Raw genomic sequence first — 18,877 nt, forward strand, 5'->3', positions numbered from 1 at the left:
GAAGCAGGGGAGCATCGCTGGCCGGCGACCGCCGCCAAACTTGGAGGGGGAGGATGCTACGAGTGGGAGCGGCGGCGCGGCGCGCGGGGGCGCACTGAGTGCTCCCGCGGGCGCCCCGGGGCACTGCTCCCAGGGCTGCGGCCGGGCGAGGGCGCCGAGGCTGAGCGGGCAGGTAGCGGCACCAGCGCCGGTACTGCGCCAGCCCTGCGATCCAGGGCCGCCAGCGCCACCGTACCGGCGTCGCCTCCTTGCCACCGAGCCATGGTGCGCGGAGCGCGCACACCGCGCGCGGGACTCTGAGCTCCGGCCGCGCCGCGCGCCCCCCACCTCCTCTCCCTGCTTCCCTGCTGAGCTCGCCCGCGGGCCATGAACCTTTGGCCTGGAGCCCCTGGCCTCTGAGCCTCGAGTCGCCCGCTCCAGTTCACGCCGCTCGGCCCCAGATAGCACTCCGGCCGCTGGGGCTCCCCATCCTCTGACAGAGGCGGCATCCAGGCGCTGCGGAATGGCGCTCCGCGGGCCCCCCGGGCCGCGCAAAGTTCGCAGGAGGCGAGAGATGCTGCCGCAGCAAGTTGGCTTCGTGTGCGCGATTTTGGCCCTGGTGTGCTGTGCGTCTGGCCTCTTTGGCAGCTGGGGTAGGTAATGGTGCGGGCCTGCCCGGGGAGTTGGGGGGTTTGGGCTGGAAAATCGCGGGGCATTTCTGAGAGGTGTTCCCTCTCTTCCCAGCCAGGTTAGCTCCAAGGGTTCATCCAGTCCCCTCCCCATCAGGCAGGTAGAGTGCACCCAGGAGGGCTGATGGCTACGCTCTGAGCGCTGGTGCCTGTTCCCCTGAGCTGCGCGCGGCCGCTGGGGGCTCAGAACGCGGCTGCAGGTCTGTGTTACTAAGGCGAAAGCATGAACCACTGGCCCCTCGGCGCCAGAGTTCTGTCCCTGGGGGTGCCCAGGGAGTGTGGGGAGCGCAGCGGCGAGGTCCATGTATAGATTCTCTTGGCGTGGGGCGGAGGAGACTGAATGGACCTCCTTCCAATTTTGCAGAGCACGGAAGATTGCTTTCCGCGTCCCTCGAAAACCCAGGTTTTGAGGCTGGGAACTGAGTCTCAGCTCTCGCCCCCGCCCCTGCCGAAGGGGCGCCCGGGGTATCCTGACGCGTCCTCTCCAAACCCTAAAAATGGTGGGGCAGTCTGTCCCCTGGGGAGGTTGCCGCTGTGTTTCAAAATCACTTTTCAACTCCTCTTAATCCCCGCGGAATTAGAGTGTTGGTGCCTGGAACCACTATCCACACGCCTTGCATCCGAGAAGAGACAAGGAAATTTGGGAGTTGCTTAGGATATGCACATTTAAGATGGAGAGAAAAAGAAACTTACAGAAAATGTTAGGGATGGAGTAGGGGATGTGAGCCCAGGTGGGACCTTCAGAGACATTCAGAGTGGCTAACATTCCCATTGTATGGGTGATGGGGACCTTTTAGTGTTGTTTTTAATATTCTATTTTAATTTTTAATGTTCTCTGGCAACTTTATTTCAACTTTTCAATTGAAGTATAGTTGATAATGTGTTAGTTTCAGGTGTACAGCGAAGTGATTCGGTTATACATATATGTGCATATGTATATATGTGTGTATTTTCAAACATTTAAGAAAACGAAAGAAATGCTGTGATTTAACAATCAGGATATGGGGAATAAAGCAGATGGTACCTTCTTGAGCAGTTAGGGACAATTTAGAGAGGCTCATATTGATTGATAAAAATCAGGTGGCACTTTATTAAACTTTATACAGCCTTTCAAAACTCAAACTTTGTGATTTGAGGATGAAAGAGTAAACAAAACTTGCCGTTTCCTAAAGAAATCCAGAAAGGTTTTTTGAACACCATAGTACCTGGTGCTTTGCAATTGGGCAAGTTGATGTGTTTTCTCCCTCAATTACACACTAGAAATAACAAAATACCTAGAGGCTCTTAGATGTCAGCATTATAGAAGAGGTATTATTACCCAGCTGAAGCAGTGTGCACCTCAGGAGAGGTAAATGAATACTTTAAAGGTCTTAAAGTGAGAATTATTTTTTATTTGCTGGATCAGGAAGGCCTTTAGGAGTTCAGCTGCACTTGGTCATCAGCATCCACTCCAGTGATCTTCCTGGTTACTCAATATGGCCCTCGGACCATCAGAATCGGTGTCACCTGGGAGCTTGTTAGTGTAGAATTCCAGGTCCTGGCTCAGACCTACTGAACCAGAATGTGCATTGTAACAAGGTTCCCAGGTGATTTGTACGCACATTCAAGGGTGCGAAGTCCCGGGCCAGACCCCATCACCTTTCTGCACCTGTTTGCTGACTTTATCCTTCAGGGCTGGGATACCTGAGCATGTTTGAACTTAAAGAACTTAATGGTCACCTGTCTAAACCCTGTATTGCACTTGTGAGGGGCTGAGACCGAAGCAATCTTGGCCAAGGTCAGAGCGCATGCTGACCTATCTGGGACTAGAAACAATGAACTAGATCTAGGAAACAGATTACTGTAGGTGAGCAGGTGATACTGTGCTTTCAGTAATGGTATCACTCCCTGCAGATGGCTTTAAATAGTCAAACAGGGCTGTTGCTGACAGAGCTAGATATATGCTGTATGGCCATTGTAAGAATGTAGGTGCCATGTTGATCTCATGGTGTCTGTGACTTATTTTCCAATCCAGGGCACAGAACAGCTTCTGTGAGCAAATATGTTCTCCCAGACACATGGAGAAATAGAAGGCTGATGGCACCAGTGAATGGGACTGAGGCAGCTAAGAATTGCACAGATCCTGGTAAGAGATTCTTCCCAACGCATTTGACTTGGCCTCAAGATGGTATGGATGTAGACAGTCGTCACCAGAGCTGAGAAAAGATGGTTTTGTGACCCTGAATGGGAAAGGGTAGCAATAAGGAGTTGAAGCTAACATATAGACATTAATCAGTTGTGCTGCTAAGCAACTCACGTTCTTTATCCAACAACTGAAAAGGTCACATTGGAGAGTTTTCGATTTTCAGTTTTTGTTCTCACAGTGCTACTGAAGGGTCAGTGTTCTGCCTGCACCCCCCATTTTGTTTGTCTGGATGTCTTCGTTTTCTTTCCCTTTTGCTCGCTGAGTCCATCTGATGGAACTCCAGGGGCAGCACACCCAGCTGCTCTGGGAGAGGACACTTTGGGATGACCCACCAGGTCATACCACCCAGGGTCGCTGCAGGGGTGGGACACACTCGGGCCCCTTCTCTGGGAGAGGAATTCCAGGTATCATTACAACCTGAGAGATGGTTCTCCTCGCCCTGGGAGGTGGTTTGATGTTCCTCTTCAGACTTCTCCAGGGGGTCAGAGGCTGTAGGGACCCAGTCTTGTCTGTTCTTCTTGCCAGACACAGGCTTTGCTTAAATGGGTAGAGATTTCTTCCCAGGAGCTGTACTGGCCAGCTAATGGAAGCTCAGATAGGCCAGTCCTAGGTTTTAGCTTCAGCTCCCAAACTTGGGGCTCCTTGTGCAAAGGACTCAGTGGGATGATGCATTTGAAAGCTCTTTGGGAACCATGAAGTTTTATCTTCTTATTTTAAAAAATTGAAGTACAGTTCATTTCTAATGTTGTGTTTCAAGTGTACAGCAAGGTGATTCAGTTATACGTAAATGTCTATTCTCTTTCAGATTCTTTTCCATTTAGGTTATTACAGAGTGTTGAGTACAGTCCCCCATACTATAGAGCGCGGGTTTATACTATAAACCTTGCTGTTTATCTATTTTATGTACAGTAGTGTGTATATGTTAGTCCCAGGCACCTAATTTACCCCCATCTCTGTGGTAACTGAAAGTTGCTTTCTATGTCTGTGAGTCTATGTCTGTTTTATAAATAAGTTCATTTGTATCATTTTTTAAGTGTCCACATATAAGTGATATATTTGTCTTTCTTGCTTGATATGATCATCCCTAGGTCCATCCATGTTGCTGCAAATGGCATTATTTCACTCTTTTTTTTTTTTTTTTAATAGCCCAGCAATATTCCCTTGTGTGTGTGTCTTCTTTATCCATTCATCTGTTGATAACATTTAGGCTGCTTCTGTGTCTTGGTTGTTGTAAATAGCTCTGCTATGAACACTGGGGAACATGGAATGCATATCTTTTCAAATTATGGTTTTCTCTGGATATATGCCCAGGAGTGGGAGTGCAGGATCACGTGGTAACTCTGTGTTTAGTTTTTTAAGGAACCTCCATACTGTTCTCCATGGTGGTTTCACCAATTTACATTCCCACCGAGGGTGTAGGAGGGTTCCTTTTTCTCCACGCTCTATGGAGGTTTTATTTTAGATGGATACCACTCAGCTTTTCCACCAAGTTGCCAAGCAAGTCAGTCTTTTTAGATGTCTGTTTTCTTACCTGTAAAATGGGAAGAATAGAACTTTGCCTCCTACTCTAGGGTTGTTAGAAGAACCGGGTGAGGCTCTGCATGGGGCTGTGTGAAAAAGGAACCAGAAACCCGGGCCAAAGGAACAGGTTAGGAGGCAGTCTTCCTGTGGCTTATTCTCATGGGAGTGCCAGCAACGCAGTGCTGCGCTCAGTTGCTCAGTTGTATCCAACACTTTGCGACCCCATGGACTGTAGCCACCAGGCTCCTCTGTCCATGGGATTCTCCAGGCAAGAATACTGGAGTGGGTTGCCATTTCCTTCTCCAGGGGATCTTCCGCACCCAGCGACTGAACCCGCATCTCTTGTGTCTCCTGCATTGGCAGGCAGATTCTTTACCACTAGTGCCACCTGGGAAGCCCTTGTTTTCATAGGCAAGTCTTATCCACATTTTACAGGCGGGTAAATACCTAGGGAAGAGACAGGAGTCGCTCAAAGTCATGAAACTTTTAAGTGGGGAAGCTGGTCCCGGAACCTAGGCCTGTGGGTCTGAAATGTTTGGTTAGTTCCATGCACCGAGGAAGGCCAGGGCCTTCCCTCAAAGCCTGTTTTCAACACCATCAACTTCCCTTCCCTCAAAATGCTGTCTGAGGAGTCCATCTGGGACACAGAGGTTTAGGTAAATCTCTAAATTGTTCACCCTCTGCTTGATGGGGATGGGGTGGGTGAACTCGCAGAGAAGCCGCTGGGATTCCCTTTGAACTCCCTTCTGTCCTGGTGACCCAGTGGGCAGTGGTGCTGTCCCGCATTTCACCTCCCTCAGCACATTCTTCCAGCAGCAGGAAGTGGCTGACACATGTGTGGGACTAACCCGTGAACATGTGTACAGCCAGGAACTGTGGCTGGGCCCATCCTCTCATTCCAGTCTCCTGAGATGCTAAAATCAGCACCATCCATGTGGGGAACGCTTTTTCACCCTGGGTAAAGAGGGGGAGTGCGTTCTGGACTGATTTCTAGCTCACCAGGCTCTCATCCCGGACTGGCTGTGTCTTCCTCCTGTAGCTTCTGTCACGTGTAGTCTGGGCACATTGGCTTAGTCAGGACCCCATTTCTTAGGTTAGAGTCTCCTATGCCCTACTGTTGCTCCTATCTCTTCAGTGTACTGTCTGATCAAAAATTATTCCACTAACTATGGAGCAGTCAGCCCTATTTGGCAGGAATGCCTGGTTTTGTCCCCCTTCAAAGACGGAAGCAGGGAAACTGGCAAAATGTTTAGCAACAAGTCACTCGGATTGGGCTTCCCAGGTGGCACAAGTGGGAAGGAACCCGCCTGCCAATGCAGGAGACACGAGAGACACGGGTTTGATCCCTGGGTCGGGAAGACCCCCTGGAGAAGGAAAGGACAACCGACTCCAGTATTCTTGCCTGGAGAATCCCATGGACAGAGGAGCCTGGTGGGCTACAGTCCGCGGGGTTCCAAAGAGTTTGCTTTGTATCAGCTGTTTCTGGGATAGTGTCCTGCACGATAGAAAGGACTCGGTAAATATTGGTCAGGTGATGGAATGAAAGTGCCCTTTCCAACAGTAAACACCTCAGTGTTTTTGCAAAGGTGAGGAACACAAGGCTCAGAAGTTTAGTGACTCCCCAGGATCTCTTGGCTGGCATGAGCATCCTGGGGTCACCTGGCTCTGATCGCATGCCCTCCCTATTGCACTTGCCCCTGCTCTCTGCCCAGGCCAGATGGGGCCGAAGCCTGAGTTCCCTTCCAGCCTCTTCATCCGAGGACCATGAGAATATCTAGCCCCCTTTCCATTTCACAAATGGGCACTTAGTGGAGGCAGAAGCAAATATAAGAGGCAGCCCTTGTCATCAAGCAGATCATAGTCCAGCAGAGAAGACAGAGGCCCAACCCAGGGGACTCAGGGACACGGGAGGACTGCAGAGGTCCTCCGGGCAGCAGCCTCACAGGACCACATCAGGGGCTTGGAGAATGAAGGATGAGTCCAAGGCAGTTCTGCAGAGTCTGGGGGTCTAGATGAAGCAGGCCTCTGCTGCAGTGACAGAAAACCTCCCCAAACTGGGTTTAGCAAAAAAGGGGATTTATTGGCTGAGATCAAAGGTGAACTGTGATGCTCACTTTCTGCCTCTGAGCTCGGATATCATCCAGCGTGCAGTGACCACAGCTCTGGCTTTAGGTCCTCCCAGACCCCAAAATGCTGGACAGAGTGCTGCTGCCTGAGGTGTTTCTGCAGAAGCCCCGAGGTTCTGGTGGGTTGGTGTGACTTGAGTCATGTGACTTCCTTAAGCCAGCTGCTTGGCCAGGGGAGTGTTGGGCCTGGACCTGCTTAGAGTTAGGTCACAGGCTCTGAGTCTGGAGGGATGGGACTGAAGCTTCCTCCTCCAACACCTGAACTCCCCTTGGGAGCCAGCAGGGGTAGGCATTTTCAGGAGGTGGCTTTGTAACAGTCCTGTTCTGGGGTGCTGTGATGAAGGTAGACCAGAGCTCCCTACCAGTTAGTGTCGGGGTTGTGGAGGGGAGTGGTGACAAGGTGGCATTTGATGGCTGCCTTCTTTTCTACACAGTTATAGAAGCTGCCGGTAAAGAATCACAAGTTTCTTGCATCCTCTGAGAATCCACCGTGCATCCCTCTCCACCAGCTAGACTGCCCCCTTTGTGCTCTACCAGATGGGGTCTTTTAGGGATGTGGTCTCCCCATGTGGTCTCTCCACATGTTTCTTCATGTGGAGCTTGAAGAAGGGCCTGCTGTGTCAGTTCCCAGACCAGAAGCATTGCCCACAGTAGGTGCTCAGCAATCATTAGTTCATGTTTTCATAAGAACCTCCAGGAAGGAAACGTGTCTTATTTTTATTCTCCCCTCAGAGTGCAACCTGTGTGCCTGTCAGCTTTGTGTCCTAAAAACACAAATGGGACCCTGCTCTTGTCATCCCTTAAGACTTGAGGTGGAAAGTGGGCTCTTTTCTCAGCCTGGGGTCATCTCTTCAGATCTCGGTGGTGGTTCTATCTTGTTATTTGTGCTTCAGTGTAATTCCCGCGTGCCCCCCTCCCCCACCCCAGCCCCCGCTGACCTCATCACGTTATCCCATGCTGTTTTTATGACATAAGTCTCTGCTGTCTAAAATAATTTAGTTATTTCTCATCTGTCTCCCCTTGAGGGCTACCTAGCTCACTGCTCTATGTCCAGAAGAGTGATTCTAAACCCTGGCCGCACGTTCAGATCACTGAGCACTTTATTTCTGGTTGTACTGAGTCTTCACTGATGCACGTGGGCTTTCTTTAGCTGTGGAGAGCAGGGACTACTCCGCGTTGTGGTGCCCGGGCCTCTCTCGTTGTGGGGCTCTAGGCACACGGGCTCAGTAGTTGAGGTACATGGGCTTAGAGACTCCAAGGCATGTGGAATCTTCCCGTACCAGGTATCAAACTTGTGTTGCTTACATTGATATGTGGATTCTTATCCATTGTGCCACCAGGGAAGTCCCCACTGAGCACTTTTGAAATGCCCGGGCCCCACCCTGGAGTGTCTGATTGCCTTTCTCTGGGGTACAGCCCAGAACTCAGGACTTGTTCAGACGTCTCCAGCTTATTCCAAGTTGAAGCCAGAGTTGATGCACTTGCTGGGCTGCAAGTCTGGCTGCTCAGTGAGGTTGGCATCACCTGGGATTGTTAGGGATGCAGAGTTTCAGGCCCACCCCAGACCTACTGCAGGGTCAGAGTCTGCATCCTAACAGAATCCCGCAGGGGGCTCCCATGCCCACTGAAGGCCAAGCCGCACTGGGTTAGGACACTGTCTGCCACTTTGTAGACTTTCAGTAAGTATCTGAATGTTAAATGAAGCCTCAGACTTGGTCTGACATAGTGATTTTCCTGAAACACAGTTTGGTTTCTTTTTAAATGTAGGGAAGCTAAAAAAAAAAAAAAAATAGCAAAAAACAAACAAACAAACAAAAACAAAACAAGCTTCGTTTTGACCACTGAAGTCTATGGAAAAGTCATTTATTTTTCTTCCCCCAGAGGCACTGGGTCCTCCCTATAAAATGCATGAAATAGGAATGAAGGACAGGACACTGAATCCTGTGGGAACTGCCTTAATTTGGGCTGACAGACAAAGCATTATAGGCTGGGTGGCTTAAAGAGCAGACATTTATTTTTACAAACTTTTTGTTGGAGGATATATTATGCTGTTTTCTGCCATATATCAACATGAATCAGCCATAGGTATACATATGTCCTCTCCCTCTTGAAGCTCTCTCTCATCTCCCACATCATTGCACCCCTCTAGGTTGTCACAGAGCTCTGGGTTGAGCTCCCTGTGTCCTACAGCAAATTCCCACTGGCTATGTACTTTACATATGGTGATGTACATGTTTCCATGCTACTCTCTCAATTCGTCCCGCCTTCTCCTTCCCAACTGTGTCCACAAATCTATTCTGTATGTCTGCATCTCCATTACTACCCTGCAAGTAGGTTTATCAGCAATATCTTTCTAGATTCCATATGCATGCATTAATATATGATATGTGTTCTTTCTCTTTCAAGAGCAGATGTTTATTTCTCAGCTCTGGAGGCTGGGAAGTCCAAGATCAAGGTGTTGGCTAGTTCCATTCCTAGCTTGCAGATGCCTTTCTTCTTACTGTGTGTCCATATGGTAGAGAGAGAACTGGAGGTCTGGTCTCCTTTCCCTTTATTTGAAGGGCACTAATCCTCTCAGGCAGACTCCACCCTCATGACCTCAAATAAATCTAATCATTTCCCAAAGGCTGCACCTCCAAACACCATCACATTCAGGGGTTAGGGATTCAACATAAGAGTTTCAGGGAGACACAAACCTTCAGTCTGCATCAGGACCCAAAGGGTTTCCACACATCTCTCTGTGGTGACAGCTGGAGTGTTTGAAGACAGTTGAGGGTGGGACCTGTGATTCTGGGAGGTTCTGAGAGCTACAGATGCCTGAGCCTGGCACTGACCTGTGAGATCCAGTGATGGACACATTCTGTGGCTGACTTTTGGAGCTTCTGGGGACCACATAACTCCTCCACCCCCAATCTTCCAAGATGGGTTCCTTTGTGTGATTGCCAGCTCCCACTGGTCTTTTCTGATCACTCAACCCAAAGTAGCCTTCTATGTCACTGATTCTCTTGGTTGAGCTTTTAACAGGCTCTATATCTACTGTTAAATTGTTTGCCTCTCTCAACTAGGATATAAAAGACAAGGCTCATTTGCTCTTTAAAACCATAATAGGTACTTCAGTGTTTCCTTTTGTAAAATGATGGTGGTAAGGGGGTGATAATTGCATTCATTTCATAGGGTTGTTAGAATTAAATGAGTTAATACCCATCAAGCATTTATACACACATGTTCACACATCAGCTTCCATTTTCATGATTATTTTTTTAATCTGCTTATCCCAGAGATGACACAGTGCCTGTGTATTATAGGGGCTGGAAAACTATCTGTCAATTGAATTTTATGAGGATAAGTTAAGAAGTAAACATCTTACCACACACTGTTTGTTTTCTCTTCTGGAAATACATTTACGTTTCTTATTTGTTTTTAACCTTTTGGAGGTTTGGGATGCTGGAGGATGGTGTACCTTGCAGAACTTGCCTCTGAATAGAGAAACTGATTTTCATCTCTTGGCATTTGGGCGGCGTTTTATCCTTTGGCTTCTCAGCTGGGGTGGGAATGCCTTCCCCCATTCTTACACTGCCTTTTCCCACACATTTGAGATGGAATCAGTGGCCCTGCCTCTGCCATGTCACTCCTGTTCATTTGGGCTTCCTACATCCTGTGCCTTGTGCTTGAGAAGGGAGAGAGGAGCTTGGTTCCCCCCATTGATGCTGGAGGAATTTTCTTCATCATGTTTGATATTCCTGCTTTTCACATATGTCTTTTGAAAGGGCTCATGGTGCTGTGTCTTTGCTTGGGTGGCCATAACAAAAATATCATAGGTTGGGTGGCTTAAACAACAGAGATGTATTTTCTCACAATTCTGGAGGCTGGAAGTCCAAGATCAGGATACCAGCATGGTCAGGCTCCTGTGAGAACGTGCTTCCTGGCCTATGTGTATCCTCACGTGGCAGGAGAGAGTGAGTGAGAACAACTCTGCTGGCTCTTCCTGTGAGGCCACTAATCCCATCAGGTCCAAAGCCATCCTTCATGACTTGTGCCACCCACGTGACCTCCCAGAGGCCCCATCTCTAACACCATTACCTTGGAGGGGGGCGGTTAGTGCTTCAGCAAAGGAATTTTGTGGGGACACCTTCAGTCCATATGGAGTAGGAAATGACAACCCACTCCAGTGTTCTTGCCGAAAATTCCATGGACAAAGGCACCTGGCAGGCTGCAGTTCATGCGGTCACAAAAAAGTCAGTCATGACTGAGCATGCATGCATTCAGCCCATCAGAGTGTCCACAGAGGGCAGGCCGGGGCGGGGGAAGAGAGGGCAAACAGGTTCTTGAGAGGTATGTGAAGATGAAGGGAGGCTTTAGATTTTCAGGAAAGCAGAGGTATTGGATCACATTCTAGGTGAAGGATCTTTTGCAGTCAGCCTGGCTCTGATCTACTTTCCCTTTCTGTTCCAGGTCAGGGCTACATGTATAGACCAAGGGGAGAGGAGAGGGGGTGGGAGGGGGGTGTGATGTCCTGCACACAGGAGCTGGTATTGAGCCGGGATAGGAGGACATGTGATCACGGAGGAGGAACCCACTGCTGTGGGTCCCTGTAGGCGCCCCCAGTGTGGGGAGCAGAGGTGCAGAAAGCACGAGAAGGCAAGAGTAGGAGGAGGGGACCCAGAGCTGCAAAAAGTACATCAGGCCGCATGGGTGTGGAGGTGAGGTGGTACCGGAGACGAGATGAAGTGTCTGGATTCTGAACGAACGTCTGTTCGGAGGCTGCTCCAGCAGGCTTGGGAAACAAGTCACACATCCCAAGTTTGAAAGTTGTTATGTAAAAGCAAATGCTGCTTTGGAAAAGCAAGAATTGAACTTATCCCTGTGGGCAGGGAGATCACGGTTCAGTTTCTGCCCCAGGCGGCAGAGCGGGCGGTCCAGCCTGGGCAGGGGCTTTCCTGCAAAGGGCAACCTCCAGAGGAGCCAGGTGGCTTCTTGGGGCCGTTGTCACCATCTGCCTTGGCACAGAGATAGGCTGGCACAGCCACAGGTGGAGGCCAAGGAAGAGAGCAGCCTGTCATCGGGGCGATCACTCTGGGCTTTTTCACGTGGTGAAGTGGATATGTTAATACAGCGGATCAAGTGGTTTAGGAGCCAAAGTCTGGGTTCTAATACTGGCTCTGCCAAGATCCTGCTTGGCCCTCGGGGTTGGTCTCTCCCCTTCTACTCCCCCTCCTTCCCCCACACCCCTATCCCTCTCTCACAGCCCCCACCCTCCAAAGCGAGATTACATAGGATACGTGCAAAGCCTTCCAGCAGCCAGACAGTGGTCCTGTCCAGAGAGCGGCAGCTCTTTCCTTCTTGGACATGGCAGCTTGTGGTGGGGAAGGCAGACGTGTGGGTTTGAGTCCCACCTCACCCATACTGCCCAGCCACGTGACCCTCAGCGAGTTATATAATCTCTCTAAGCTTCAGGTTTTCTCTTTTGTAAAATGAGGATAGTAGCATTTCCTACCTGCCTCGTAGGGCTGCTGCAAGCCTTAAATCCCACGATGGATGATTGAAGTATCTCAGGGTAGCTGGCACACGATGTCTGTGGCCATCATTATAATCACGGCTAATACCAGTGTACTGTGGGCAGGAGCTATTCCATGTGCCTTCTGGGTATTAACTTACTTACTCCTCATAAAAACCCTCTGGGTCAGTGTTATCAGTGTCTTCATTTTGAAGATAAGGAAAAGGCGACTCAGAGAGGTTAAGTGACCAGTTCAAGGTCACCCAGCCAGCAAGAAGAGCCAGCTATGTGTGTGTGCTAGAGAGAATCCACAGAACTTTGTTTTAGAGTTGTTTTAGGTTTTTAGAAAATTCGAGAAGAAAATAGAGTTCCTCTATTATTCCTCTTTTTCCCAGCTTCCCCGTTAATACTTGGCGTTGCTGCGGTACATCTGTTGCAGTCGATGAGCCAATATTCGTCCATTACTGTTAACCACAACCGTAGTTTACATCAGGATTCACCCTTGGTGTTGTGCACTCTCTGAGTTGTGATATAGACCTGTAATGACATTGTATCCACTCGAACAATATCCTGCAGAATGCGTTCACTGCCCTGCACGTCCTCTGTGGGGCCAAGCATTTTAATTTGGATGGCCTGAATTGTGTGCCTACATCCTTATCCATAATTATGAATAAACCGGGTGGAAAAAAGATAATTTAGAGATGAGGACTTGCGTTGCAATTCCAGCCTCCGTCACTGACTGGGTACCCCCCCCCCCAAAGGAACAGAGAATGCCTGTCCATTGCAACAGCAAACATCTGTGTGGGCCTCTCTTCTTGGTATGCTTCTAATACCAATTTGTTTGCAATCAAAAGTTTTTTTTTTTTTTCTTTTTGCCTTATCCAAACTATGGGGGCCATCTGCTAGCAATCTCGCCTCCTTGCTGGGCCATCTGCTCCCCCCGTTGACTTCCAGATTCTCCGCTCCTGACGCCATGCGGGCCTCCCGCAATCCAGAGCGCCCACTCGGCTTCCTCTTGAACTCTGAGGAACGTTCCTCCTTGAGTTAAAAATGGAAATCATTAAGCATTGCCATGTGTTTGCCTTGGGTGGAAGAGATCTAGCCGTTCAACTCAATAGCAAAGTCAAATGCTTGAAAAGGGTTTTTTTTTTTTTTAAAAAAAAAAAAAAAAAACATTGTCCATTATGAAGAGGCCATTGGAGCATAGCATTTGACGAAAAAAGAAGAAAAATAAATGTGCCGGAATAATTTACAGTTTCTTCTGAAAGGGCAGTGCATGTCCCCTTTGGGAAAGGAATAGGAAGGTCACTATGTGGCCGAGAAGCAGAGGAGCTCGCTGCCCAGTGGCTTGTCCCCTTGCACATGGGAAGGTGCCCCCAGATTCTGAGTCCATGGCAACCTTTGCTAATTCAGCACAGGAGGGGGCTGCAGCTCTCGGTCTCAAGACATTGCCTGAGGACCTAATGGCAATGTGTATTTCTCAACTGTCTACAAAGCCTGAGATGTACTAGGCTGTGAACTGGGGGCGGAGCGGGGTGGGGGAGGGGATCTAGTCTCTGCTGTCAGGGAATAGGCTTTGCACGGAGGAGTCGGGGGCTTAAATAACAGTCGCCTATGGCAAATACCTCTGGAGGAATGAGTATGGTGGATCAGGGCAAGGGTCCCCTCCTTGGAGAAGGTGAAGCCTGATTGAGCCCTGGAAGGGTAGGAGGTGGTGGTTGAAGTGTGTTCTGAAGTGGAGGGCTTGGTCCATAGGAAGTTCAGTTCAGTCCAGTCCATTCTGAAGATCAGCCCTGGGATTTCTTTGGAAGGAATGATGCTAAAGCTGAAACTCTAGTACTTTGGCCATAAGAAAGTGCTGCACGAGAAATCACAGCTTTATCTCTTACCTGAGCAATGCTCACTAGCAACCACTGCCTTATGCTCATTGGCTGTCCATGGGGAGAGAGAAAACAAACACCTCCTAAGATTACCATGCACAATAGTTAAGTAATTAGGCTTTGGGGATTTAGCAGGGAGTCAGTGCTCAACCAGGGCTAGGCTGAATCAGATTACTTTGATTTTTTTTTTTTAAAGCAGAAGGAGGTAGGGTTGGGCCATATGCTGGGGCTGCTCAGGATGAAGTTGGCAAATGGTTTCACGTTGCCTCCACCCCAAGTCACCATCCAGGCAGTTCACCCCAGTTCACAGGTTGTGCTGGGCCCAGAGCAGATGGTAAGCTAATAGAAATATTTTCTAGTCTTTCCACACTAGCCTGGGAGCTTCTTGAGGGCACGGCTGTGTCCCCTGCATCCTTGGCTCTAGAACCGAGGCTGGAGTCGGGCATGAACTCAGTTTGCAGCAAATAGTGGTTGGACAACAGAGGTCCCCGTTCTGCCTGGCAGGGAGCTGCAGCCCACGAAAGCAGCTCCTGTCTCCCCCGCTGTCCCCACTTGCCTGTTGATGCTTTGGGACAGATCAGGACACCCAGCCAAGAGGAATTAAGAGTTAAGAGCTCAGGGGTTAAGAACATGGACTCTGGAGTCAATGTGCCTGGTTTCCAATCCTGCCTCTGCCCTTACTACTTACCTGACCTTGAACTAATTACTTTATCTCCTAACGTCACAGAAGGGGCAGGGTTTGTTTTGTTCACTGATATAGCCCAAACTCTAGAATAGCACTGTATGTGTCTGTATGTGTGTGCATGTAGAAGCCCATACAGCACCTTCCTCATGGGGTTGCATGTTAGTCTACATAACGTACTTATAGGACAGCTTGGCACAGAGCAAATACTGAGCAGATTTTTGCTGCTGAGATTACCTCCAAAAGTTAACTCAAATTGAACATAATTTTACAGGATGAATTTTTTAGAAACAAAGGAATGAGGGTGAATTTTGTAAAGGCAGCACTTGCTTCATTTCGAGTAGAAAGGTTAAGAAATCGATATCTGGACCTATGTGTACTGTTGGCCTTTTGCATGGTCGATGCTGAGATGGCCCGGACCATGCAGGCTGCAGGAGGCTCTGTGTGTTCCCCATCTGGTCCCTTCTGTTGGTGAAGGGGGACTTAATGAGTGCGATCTGGAATTTGGAGATCAGAGTCTGCATTCTGGCCCGGATACAACCTGCGCAAGTGAGTCATTTTGGCTATTACAGCCTTAGTTTTCTGCCTGTGAAATGGGCATCATGATGACGCTGTTTATCCTAAGGCTTTTAAGGATCAAGTGCCAGGTGCTATATAAGTATTATTACTACTGTTTGCATAACCATGTTGTTGTTTAGTCCCTAAGGCATAGCCTACTCTTTTGTGACCCCATGAACTGTGGTCCATCAGGCTTCTCTGTCCGTGGAATTTCCCAGGCAGGAATACTGGAGTGGGTTGCTGTTTCCTTCTCCAGGAGATCTTCCTGACCCAGAGATCGAACCAGTCTCTCCTGCTTGGCAGGTGGATTCTTTATCACTGAGCCACCAGGGAAGCCCTTTGCATAACTATAATAGATGCTTAACCTTTTGAAGAACATTCCTTCATTGTGAAATGGAGAAAATCAGTTATTTGGGCCTTTTCAGAACTGACTCATTAAACCACAAGTAGGATTCGGTGCAAGTGCTGCACATGGCCCGTATGCAGGAAAGGCTCCCTTCGTGGAATGTCTGGCTAGGAAAAAAAAGATGCAGGAGGTCTTTAGAACATCTTTCCAAATACCAGCTTTTATGACCCACCTCATTGGTTTATCTCATTTCACTTTATAAATGTCTGACTGTTGATTCCATTATTCATGCCTAGTTCAGGGACTAGCCTTTTAGCTGGGTCAATCCCATACCAGCTGGTTCAACTCTGTACTTAAGATTTATGAAAGATTTAAGATTTATTAAAATAATCACATGGATGAAAAAATTACTTAGAAGGCCTCCTGAGGGCAGTTTCTCTGAGCTCAGGTAGGAAACCATCTTTGAGTTTAGTACTTGGCGGCCAGATGAGTGTAGATCGAATAACACTATCTCCTAGGCCTGTGGGGAAGTGAAAACTGACCTAGATGTGACCCTGCCTCCAGGGAGCTCTTATTCCAGTTGACAGGCTCAAAATACAAAATTGAGTGTAATACAAGTAGGAATATGAAGTGTTCCAATCCTGGGGATTAGAACCCAAGAAGGACAGGTAGGTCATAAATATCAGGATCCAAGAGCATCCTGTCAAAAGGGGGCCCTGAAGATGGGCCTACACATTCCCTTGCTGAGCCTTGTAGCAATCCTAGGAAGATAGGTGGTAGGTGGGTATTACTGTTGTTTTTATTATATTCAGTTTACAGAAGATATGAGGGAGGCACAGAGAGCTTAAATAGTTGGCCAAAGTTCTCCTAACCTGGAATTGGCAGAGTGGGGACTGGAACTCAGGCCACCTGGCCCCAAAGCTTGTATTCTTTGGGGAAGATGATGAGGGGTCCCCTGGGTGAGGGACAGTTAGTTCTCGGGGTAAGCTTGGAGCACAGCGTGTATGGGCGGGTGTGGGAGGCTAGTCATCATGTAACAAGCATGTTGGACCAAGAGACTCAAACATCAGAAGGCCTTTGTCCCCTACCCTGTAAGCAGTGAGGGCCACGGATGGTTTCTGAGCAGCTCTGTGTTTTAGGAAGATGACTTTGCTGGCACCATGGGGGATAACTTTAAAGTAATAACTTTAAGGTAATAAAGTGAACGTTCTTAGCATCATGCCTAGAAAAAAAGTGAAGACAGGGAGAACAGTTATGAGCTATTGCAAAGAAATTTAGGCAAAAGTGGTCGTCTTGTGCCAGATGTGGAGGACTAGATGAAGAAAGGCATCTTCTGCAGGTCTCAGCAGATGTTGGAGGTAGGAGCTGTCATTTCTGACCACAGATGCAGATAAAGGGCCTGGACAAACCACCATTTTCCAAGATGGAGGCCTGGGAAGCACCCCTTTGTTCTTTAGACTTGGACCCCTCTGTAGGGACCCTCGCCCAGAACCTTGTACTGAGCACAATGGCTGGTTTCTGTCCTCTATTTTGTGTTCTGAACTCATTGGCTCTCAGTATGTGAGGCCCTCGGTCAGTGCTGAGGGTAGGAAGAGAAGGCCCTGTTCTCGGTGAGCCCACAGGTGTGATTGCGACGTGTGACCTGGAATGACGCTCTAATGCCCGGCGTGGCTGGAAGACATCATGCAGCATTGAGATGTGCTTTGACGCAAGTAGTGTTTGCTGGACAGATGGGAGCATGCAACATTCCTGGTGCTGGGTACAGTGGTTGCAGAAATAGGGTGGTAAGAGAGGACCCGGCTGGATCAGGGGCAAGAGTGGCCCTTTTCAGCTGGCTTTGCTCAGGTGGGCATGATGGGCCCTGTGGCTGCATCGTGCCAAGCATGAAGGGCACTGCTCCTCCATCTGGCTCGTGCAGGGTGAAGGATGCAGTTCTTGGCCTCGGGGCGCACAGCCAACTGGTGAGGGAGCGTGGGTCACCTCAATCCTCGTTCTCCTTCTGCACTCTGCCCCCCGTGTTGGGACACCTGGGTTATGACGCTTTCTGTATCAGCTGGGCTTAAGCCCCATGGGATTTTGCAGAGGCTTCAGTTGCAGAGGCTTTTGCTGTAAGTGACACATAGGCATTTAAACAAAACCAGACTTAGCAGAGAGAGAATTCTGTGGCCCTTATTCTGGGTGATAGCCAACACTCAGAGCCCCACCGAGTCCCACTTCTGTAGCTCTTTGCCCACTCTGAGTATGCAGAGGGCCAGCTGAGTGCCTGTCCTGGAAGGATTTGTGTCATCGCGAGGGCCCCTGGCAGAGTGCCAGCGCTCCAGCCTCCCTTTGTGGGCTGGTGGCCTCTGGGTCCTACCTTATTTGGAGGTGAACATCAGGACAAGGACCATTCACGTGCCACATGAAATGCCTTCTGTGCTGAATGGGCTGCCTCAGAGTGGCTGATGACCTTGCCTGACCCTCCCGTCCCCCACAGTGTGGAGGAGCATTGGGTGGGGACTCCCGGGATGCAGGACTTTGCCTTTACAGGACTTGGATGAGAGCCAGAGATGGGAGTCCTGAAGTTGAAAGGCTGGTCTGCAGTCTGGAGAAGCCCATTACCAGAAAGAAGTGGAACCTCTCTGGAGACCTGGAGGAGTGTCGATAGAGGTGATTAATGGAGTAGATAGAATGACTTAGAAGCAGAGATTAGAGCAGCTAAGTCACTCTGGTTTATTAAGCCTCTGTCAAAGCAGACTGTGTTGAGAGGAGGCACTTGACATGGTTTGGCAGTGATTTCACCTGGTTGCAGGAGGCTGTACCTGGGGAATCCTCAGACCAGGAGGGGAAGAGCCTCTTAAAGGAAACCTTGGCTCATCAAACAGCCTCCCCAGGAAAATGGAAGCCCCATCACCTGGGCTCTTTAAATTAGATGGGGCAGCATGCTCTAGGGTTTATAAAGGAACTGGTAGCAGAATGAACTGGCTGTGCTGTTCCATCTTTTCTCTAATTTCTGAGTAATTCTTCTACGGGCCTCAGAGGGGGCAAACCCTTGAAAGAATTGCTTTGAAACTTCTTTGGTCACTTAAAAACCTTGCTTGTTTTTCCTTCACTGGCAAAAATCCCAATGTAGCGTGGTGTGACAAGTATCTAAATGACTTGAGGGCTTTGGGTGGCCCGTATGCATTCGGAGGAAGAAAGGAAGAAGTGGAAGGGATCGGTATCTAATTTGTAGACCACAGGCACTGGGCAGGCATTGCTGCTGCTTCCACAGCCTCTGAGCTCCAAGCTCACGGTGAATATTTAGACGCACACAATGGAGTCAGAAGGGCCCCGAGAGATCACAGCGGTGCATGTGTTAGAGCACAGAGCCGTGCGTCTCCATCGTTAATGTGCTCACGGTCACCTGGGGACTTGGTTAAAACGCAGACGCAGAAG

The 18,877-nt window shown here is 49.1% G+C and overlaps 1 protein-coding gene across 2 annotated transcripts in view; it reads left to right on the forward strand.

Moving 5' to 3' along the window:
* The first annotated feature begins 370 nt into the window (after nt 1-370).
* SLC24A4 (solute carrier family 24 member 4) overlaps nt 371-18,877 on the forward strand; it is a 194,242-nt gene continuing 175,735 nt past the window's right edge. For both annotated transcript variants that reach the window (XM_055555672.1, XM_055555673.1), the window contains exons 1-2: nt 371-632; nt 2,683-2,793. In XM_055555672.1, coding sequence (XP_055411647.1) covers nt 503-632; nt 2,683-2,793 — 241 coding nt within the window. In that variant the 5' untranslated portion in view covers nt 371-502. The remainder of the gene's footprint in view (nt 633-2,682; nt 2,794-18,877) is intronic.

The sequence above is a fragment of the Bubalus kerabau genome, chromosome 19 (assembly GCF_029407905.1).
Source record: "Bubalus kerabau isolate K-KA32 ecotype Philippines breed swamp buffalo chromosome 19, PCC_UOA_SB_1v2, whole genome shotgun sequence".
NCBI classification, from domain to species: Eukaryota; Metazoa; Chordata; class Mammalia; order Artiodactyla; family Bovidae; genus Bubalus; species Bubalus kerabau.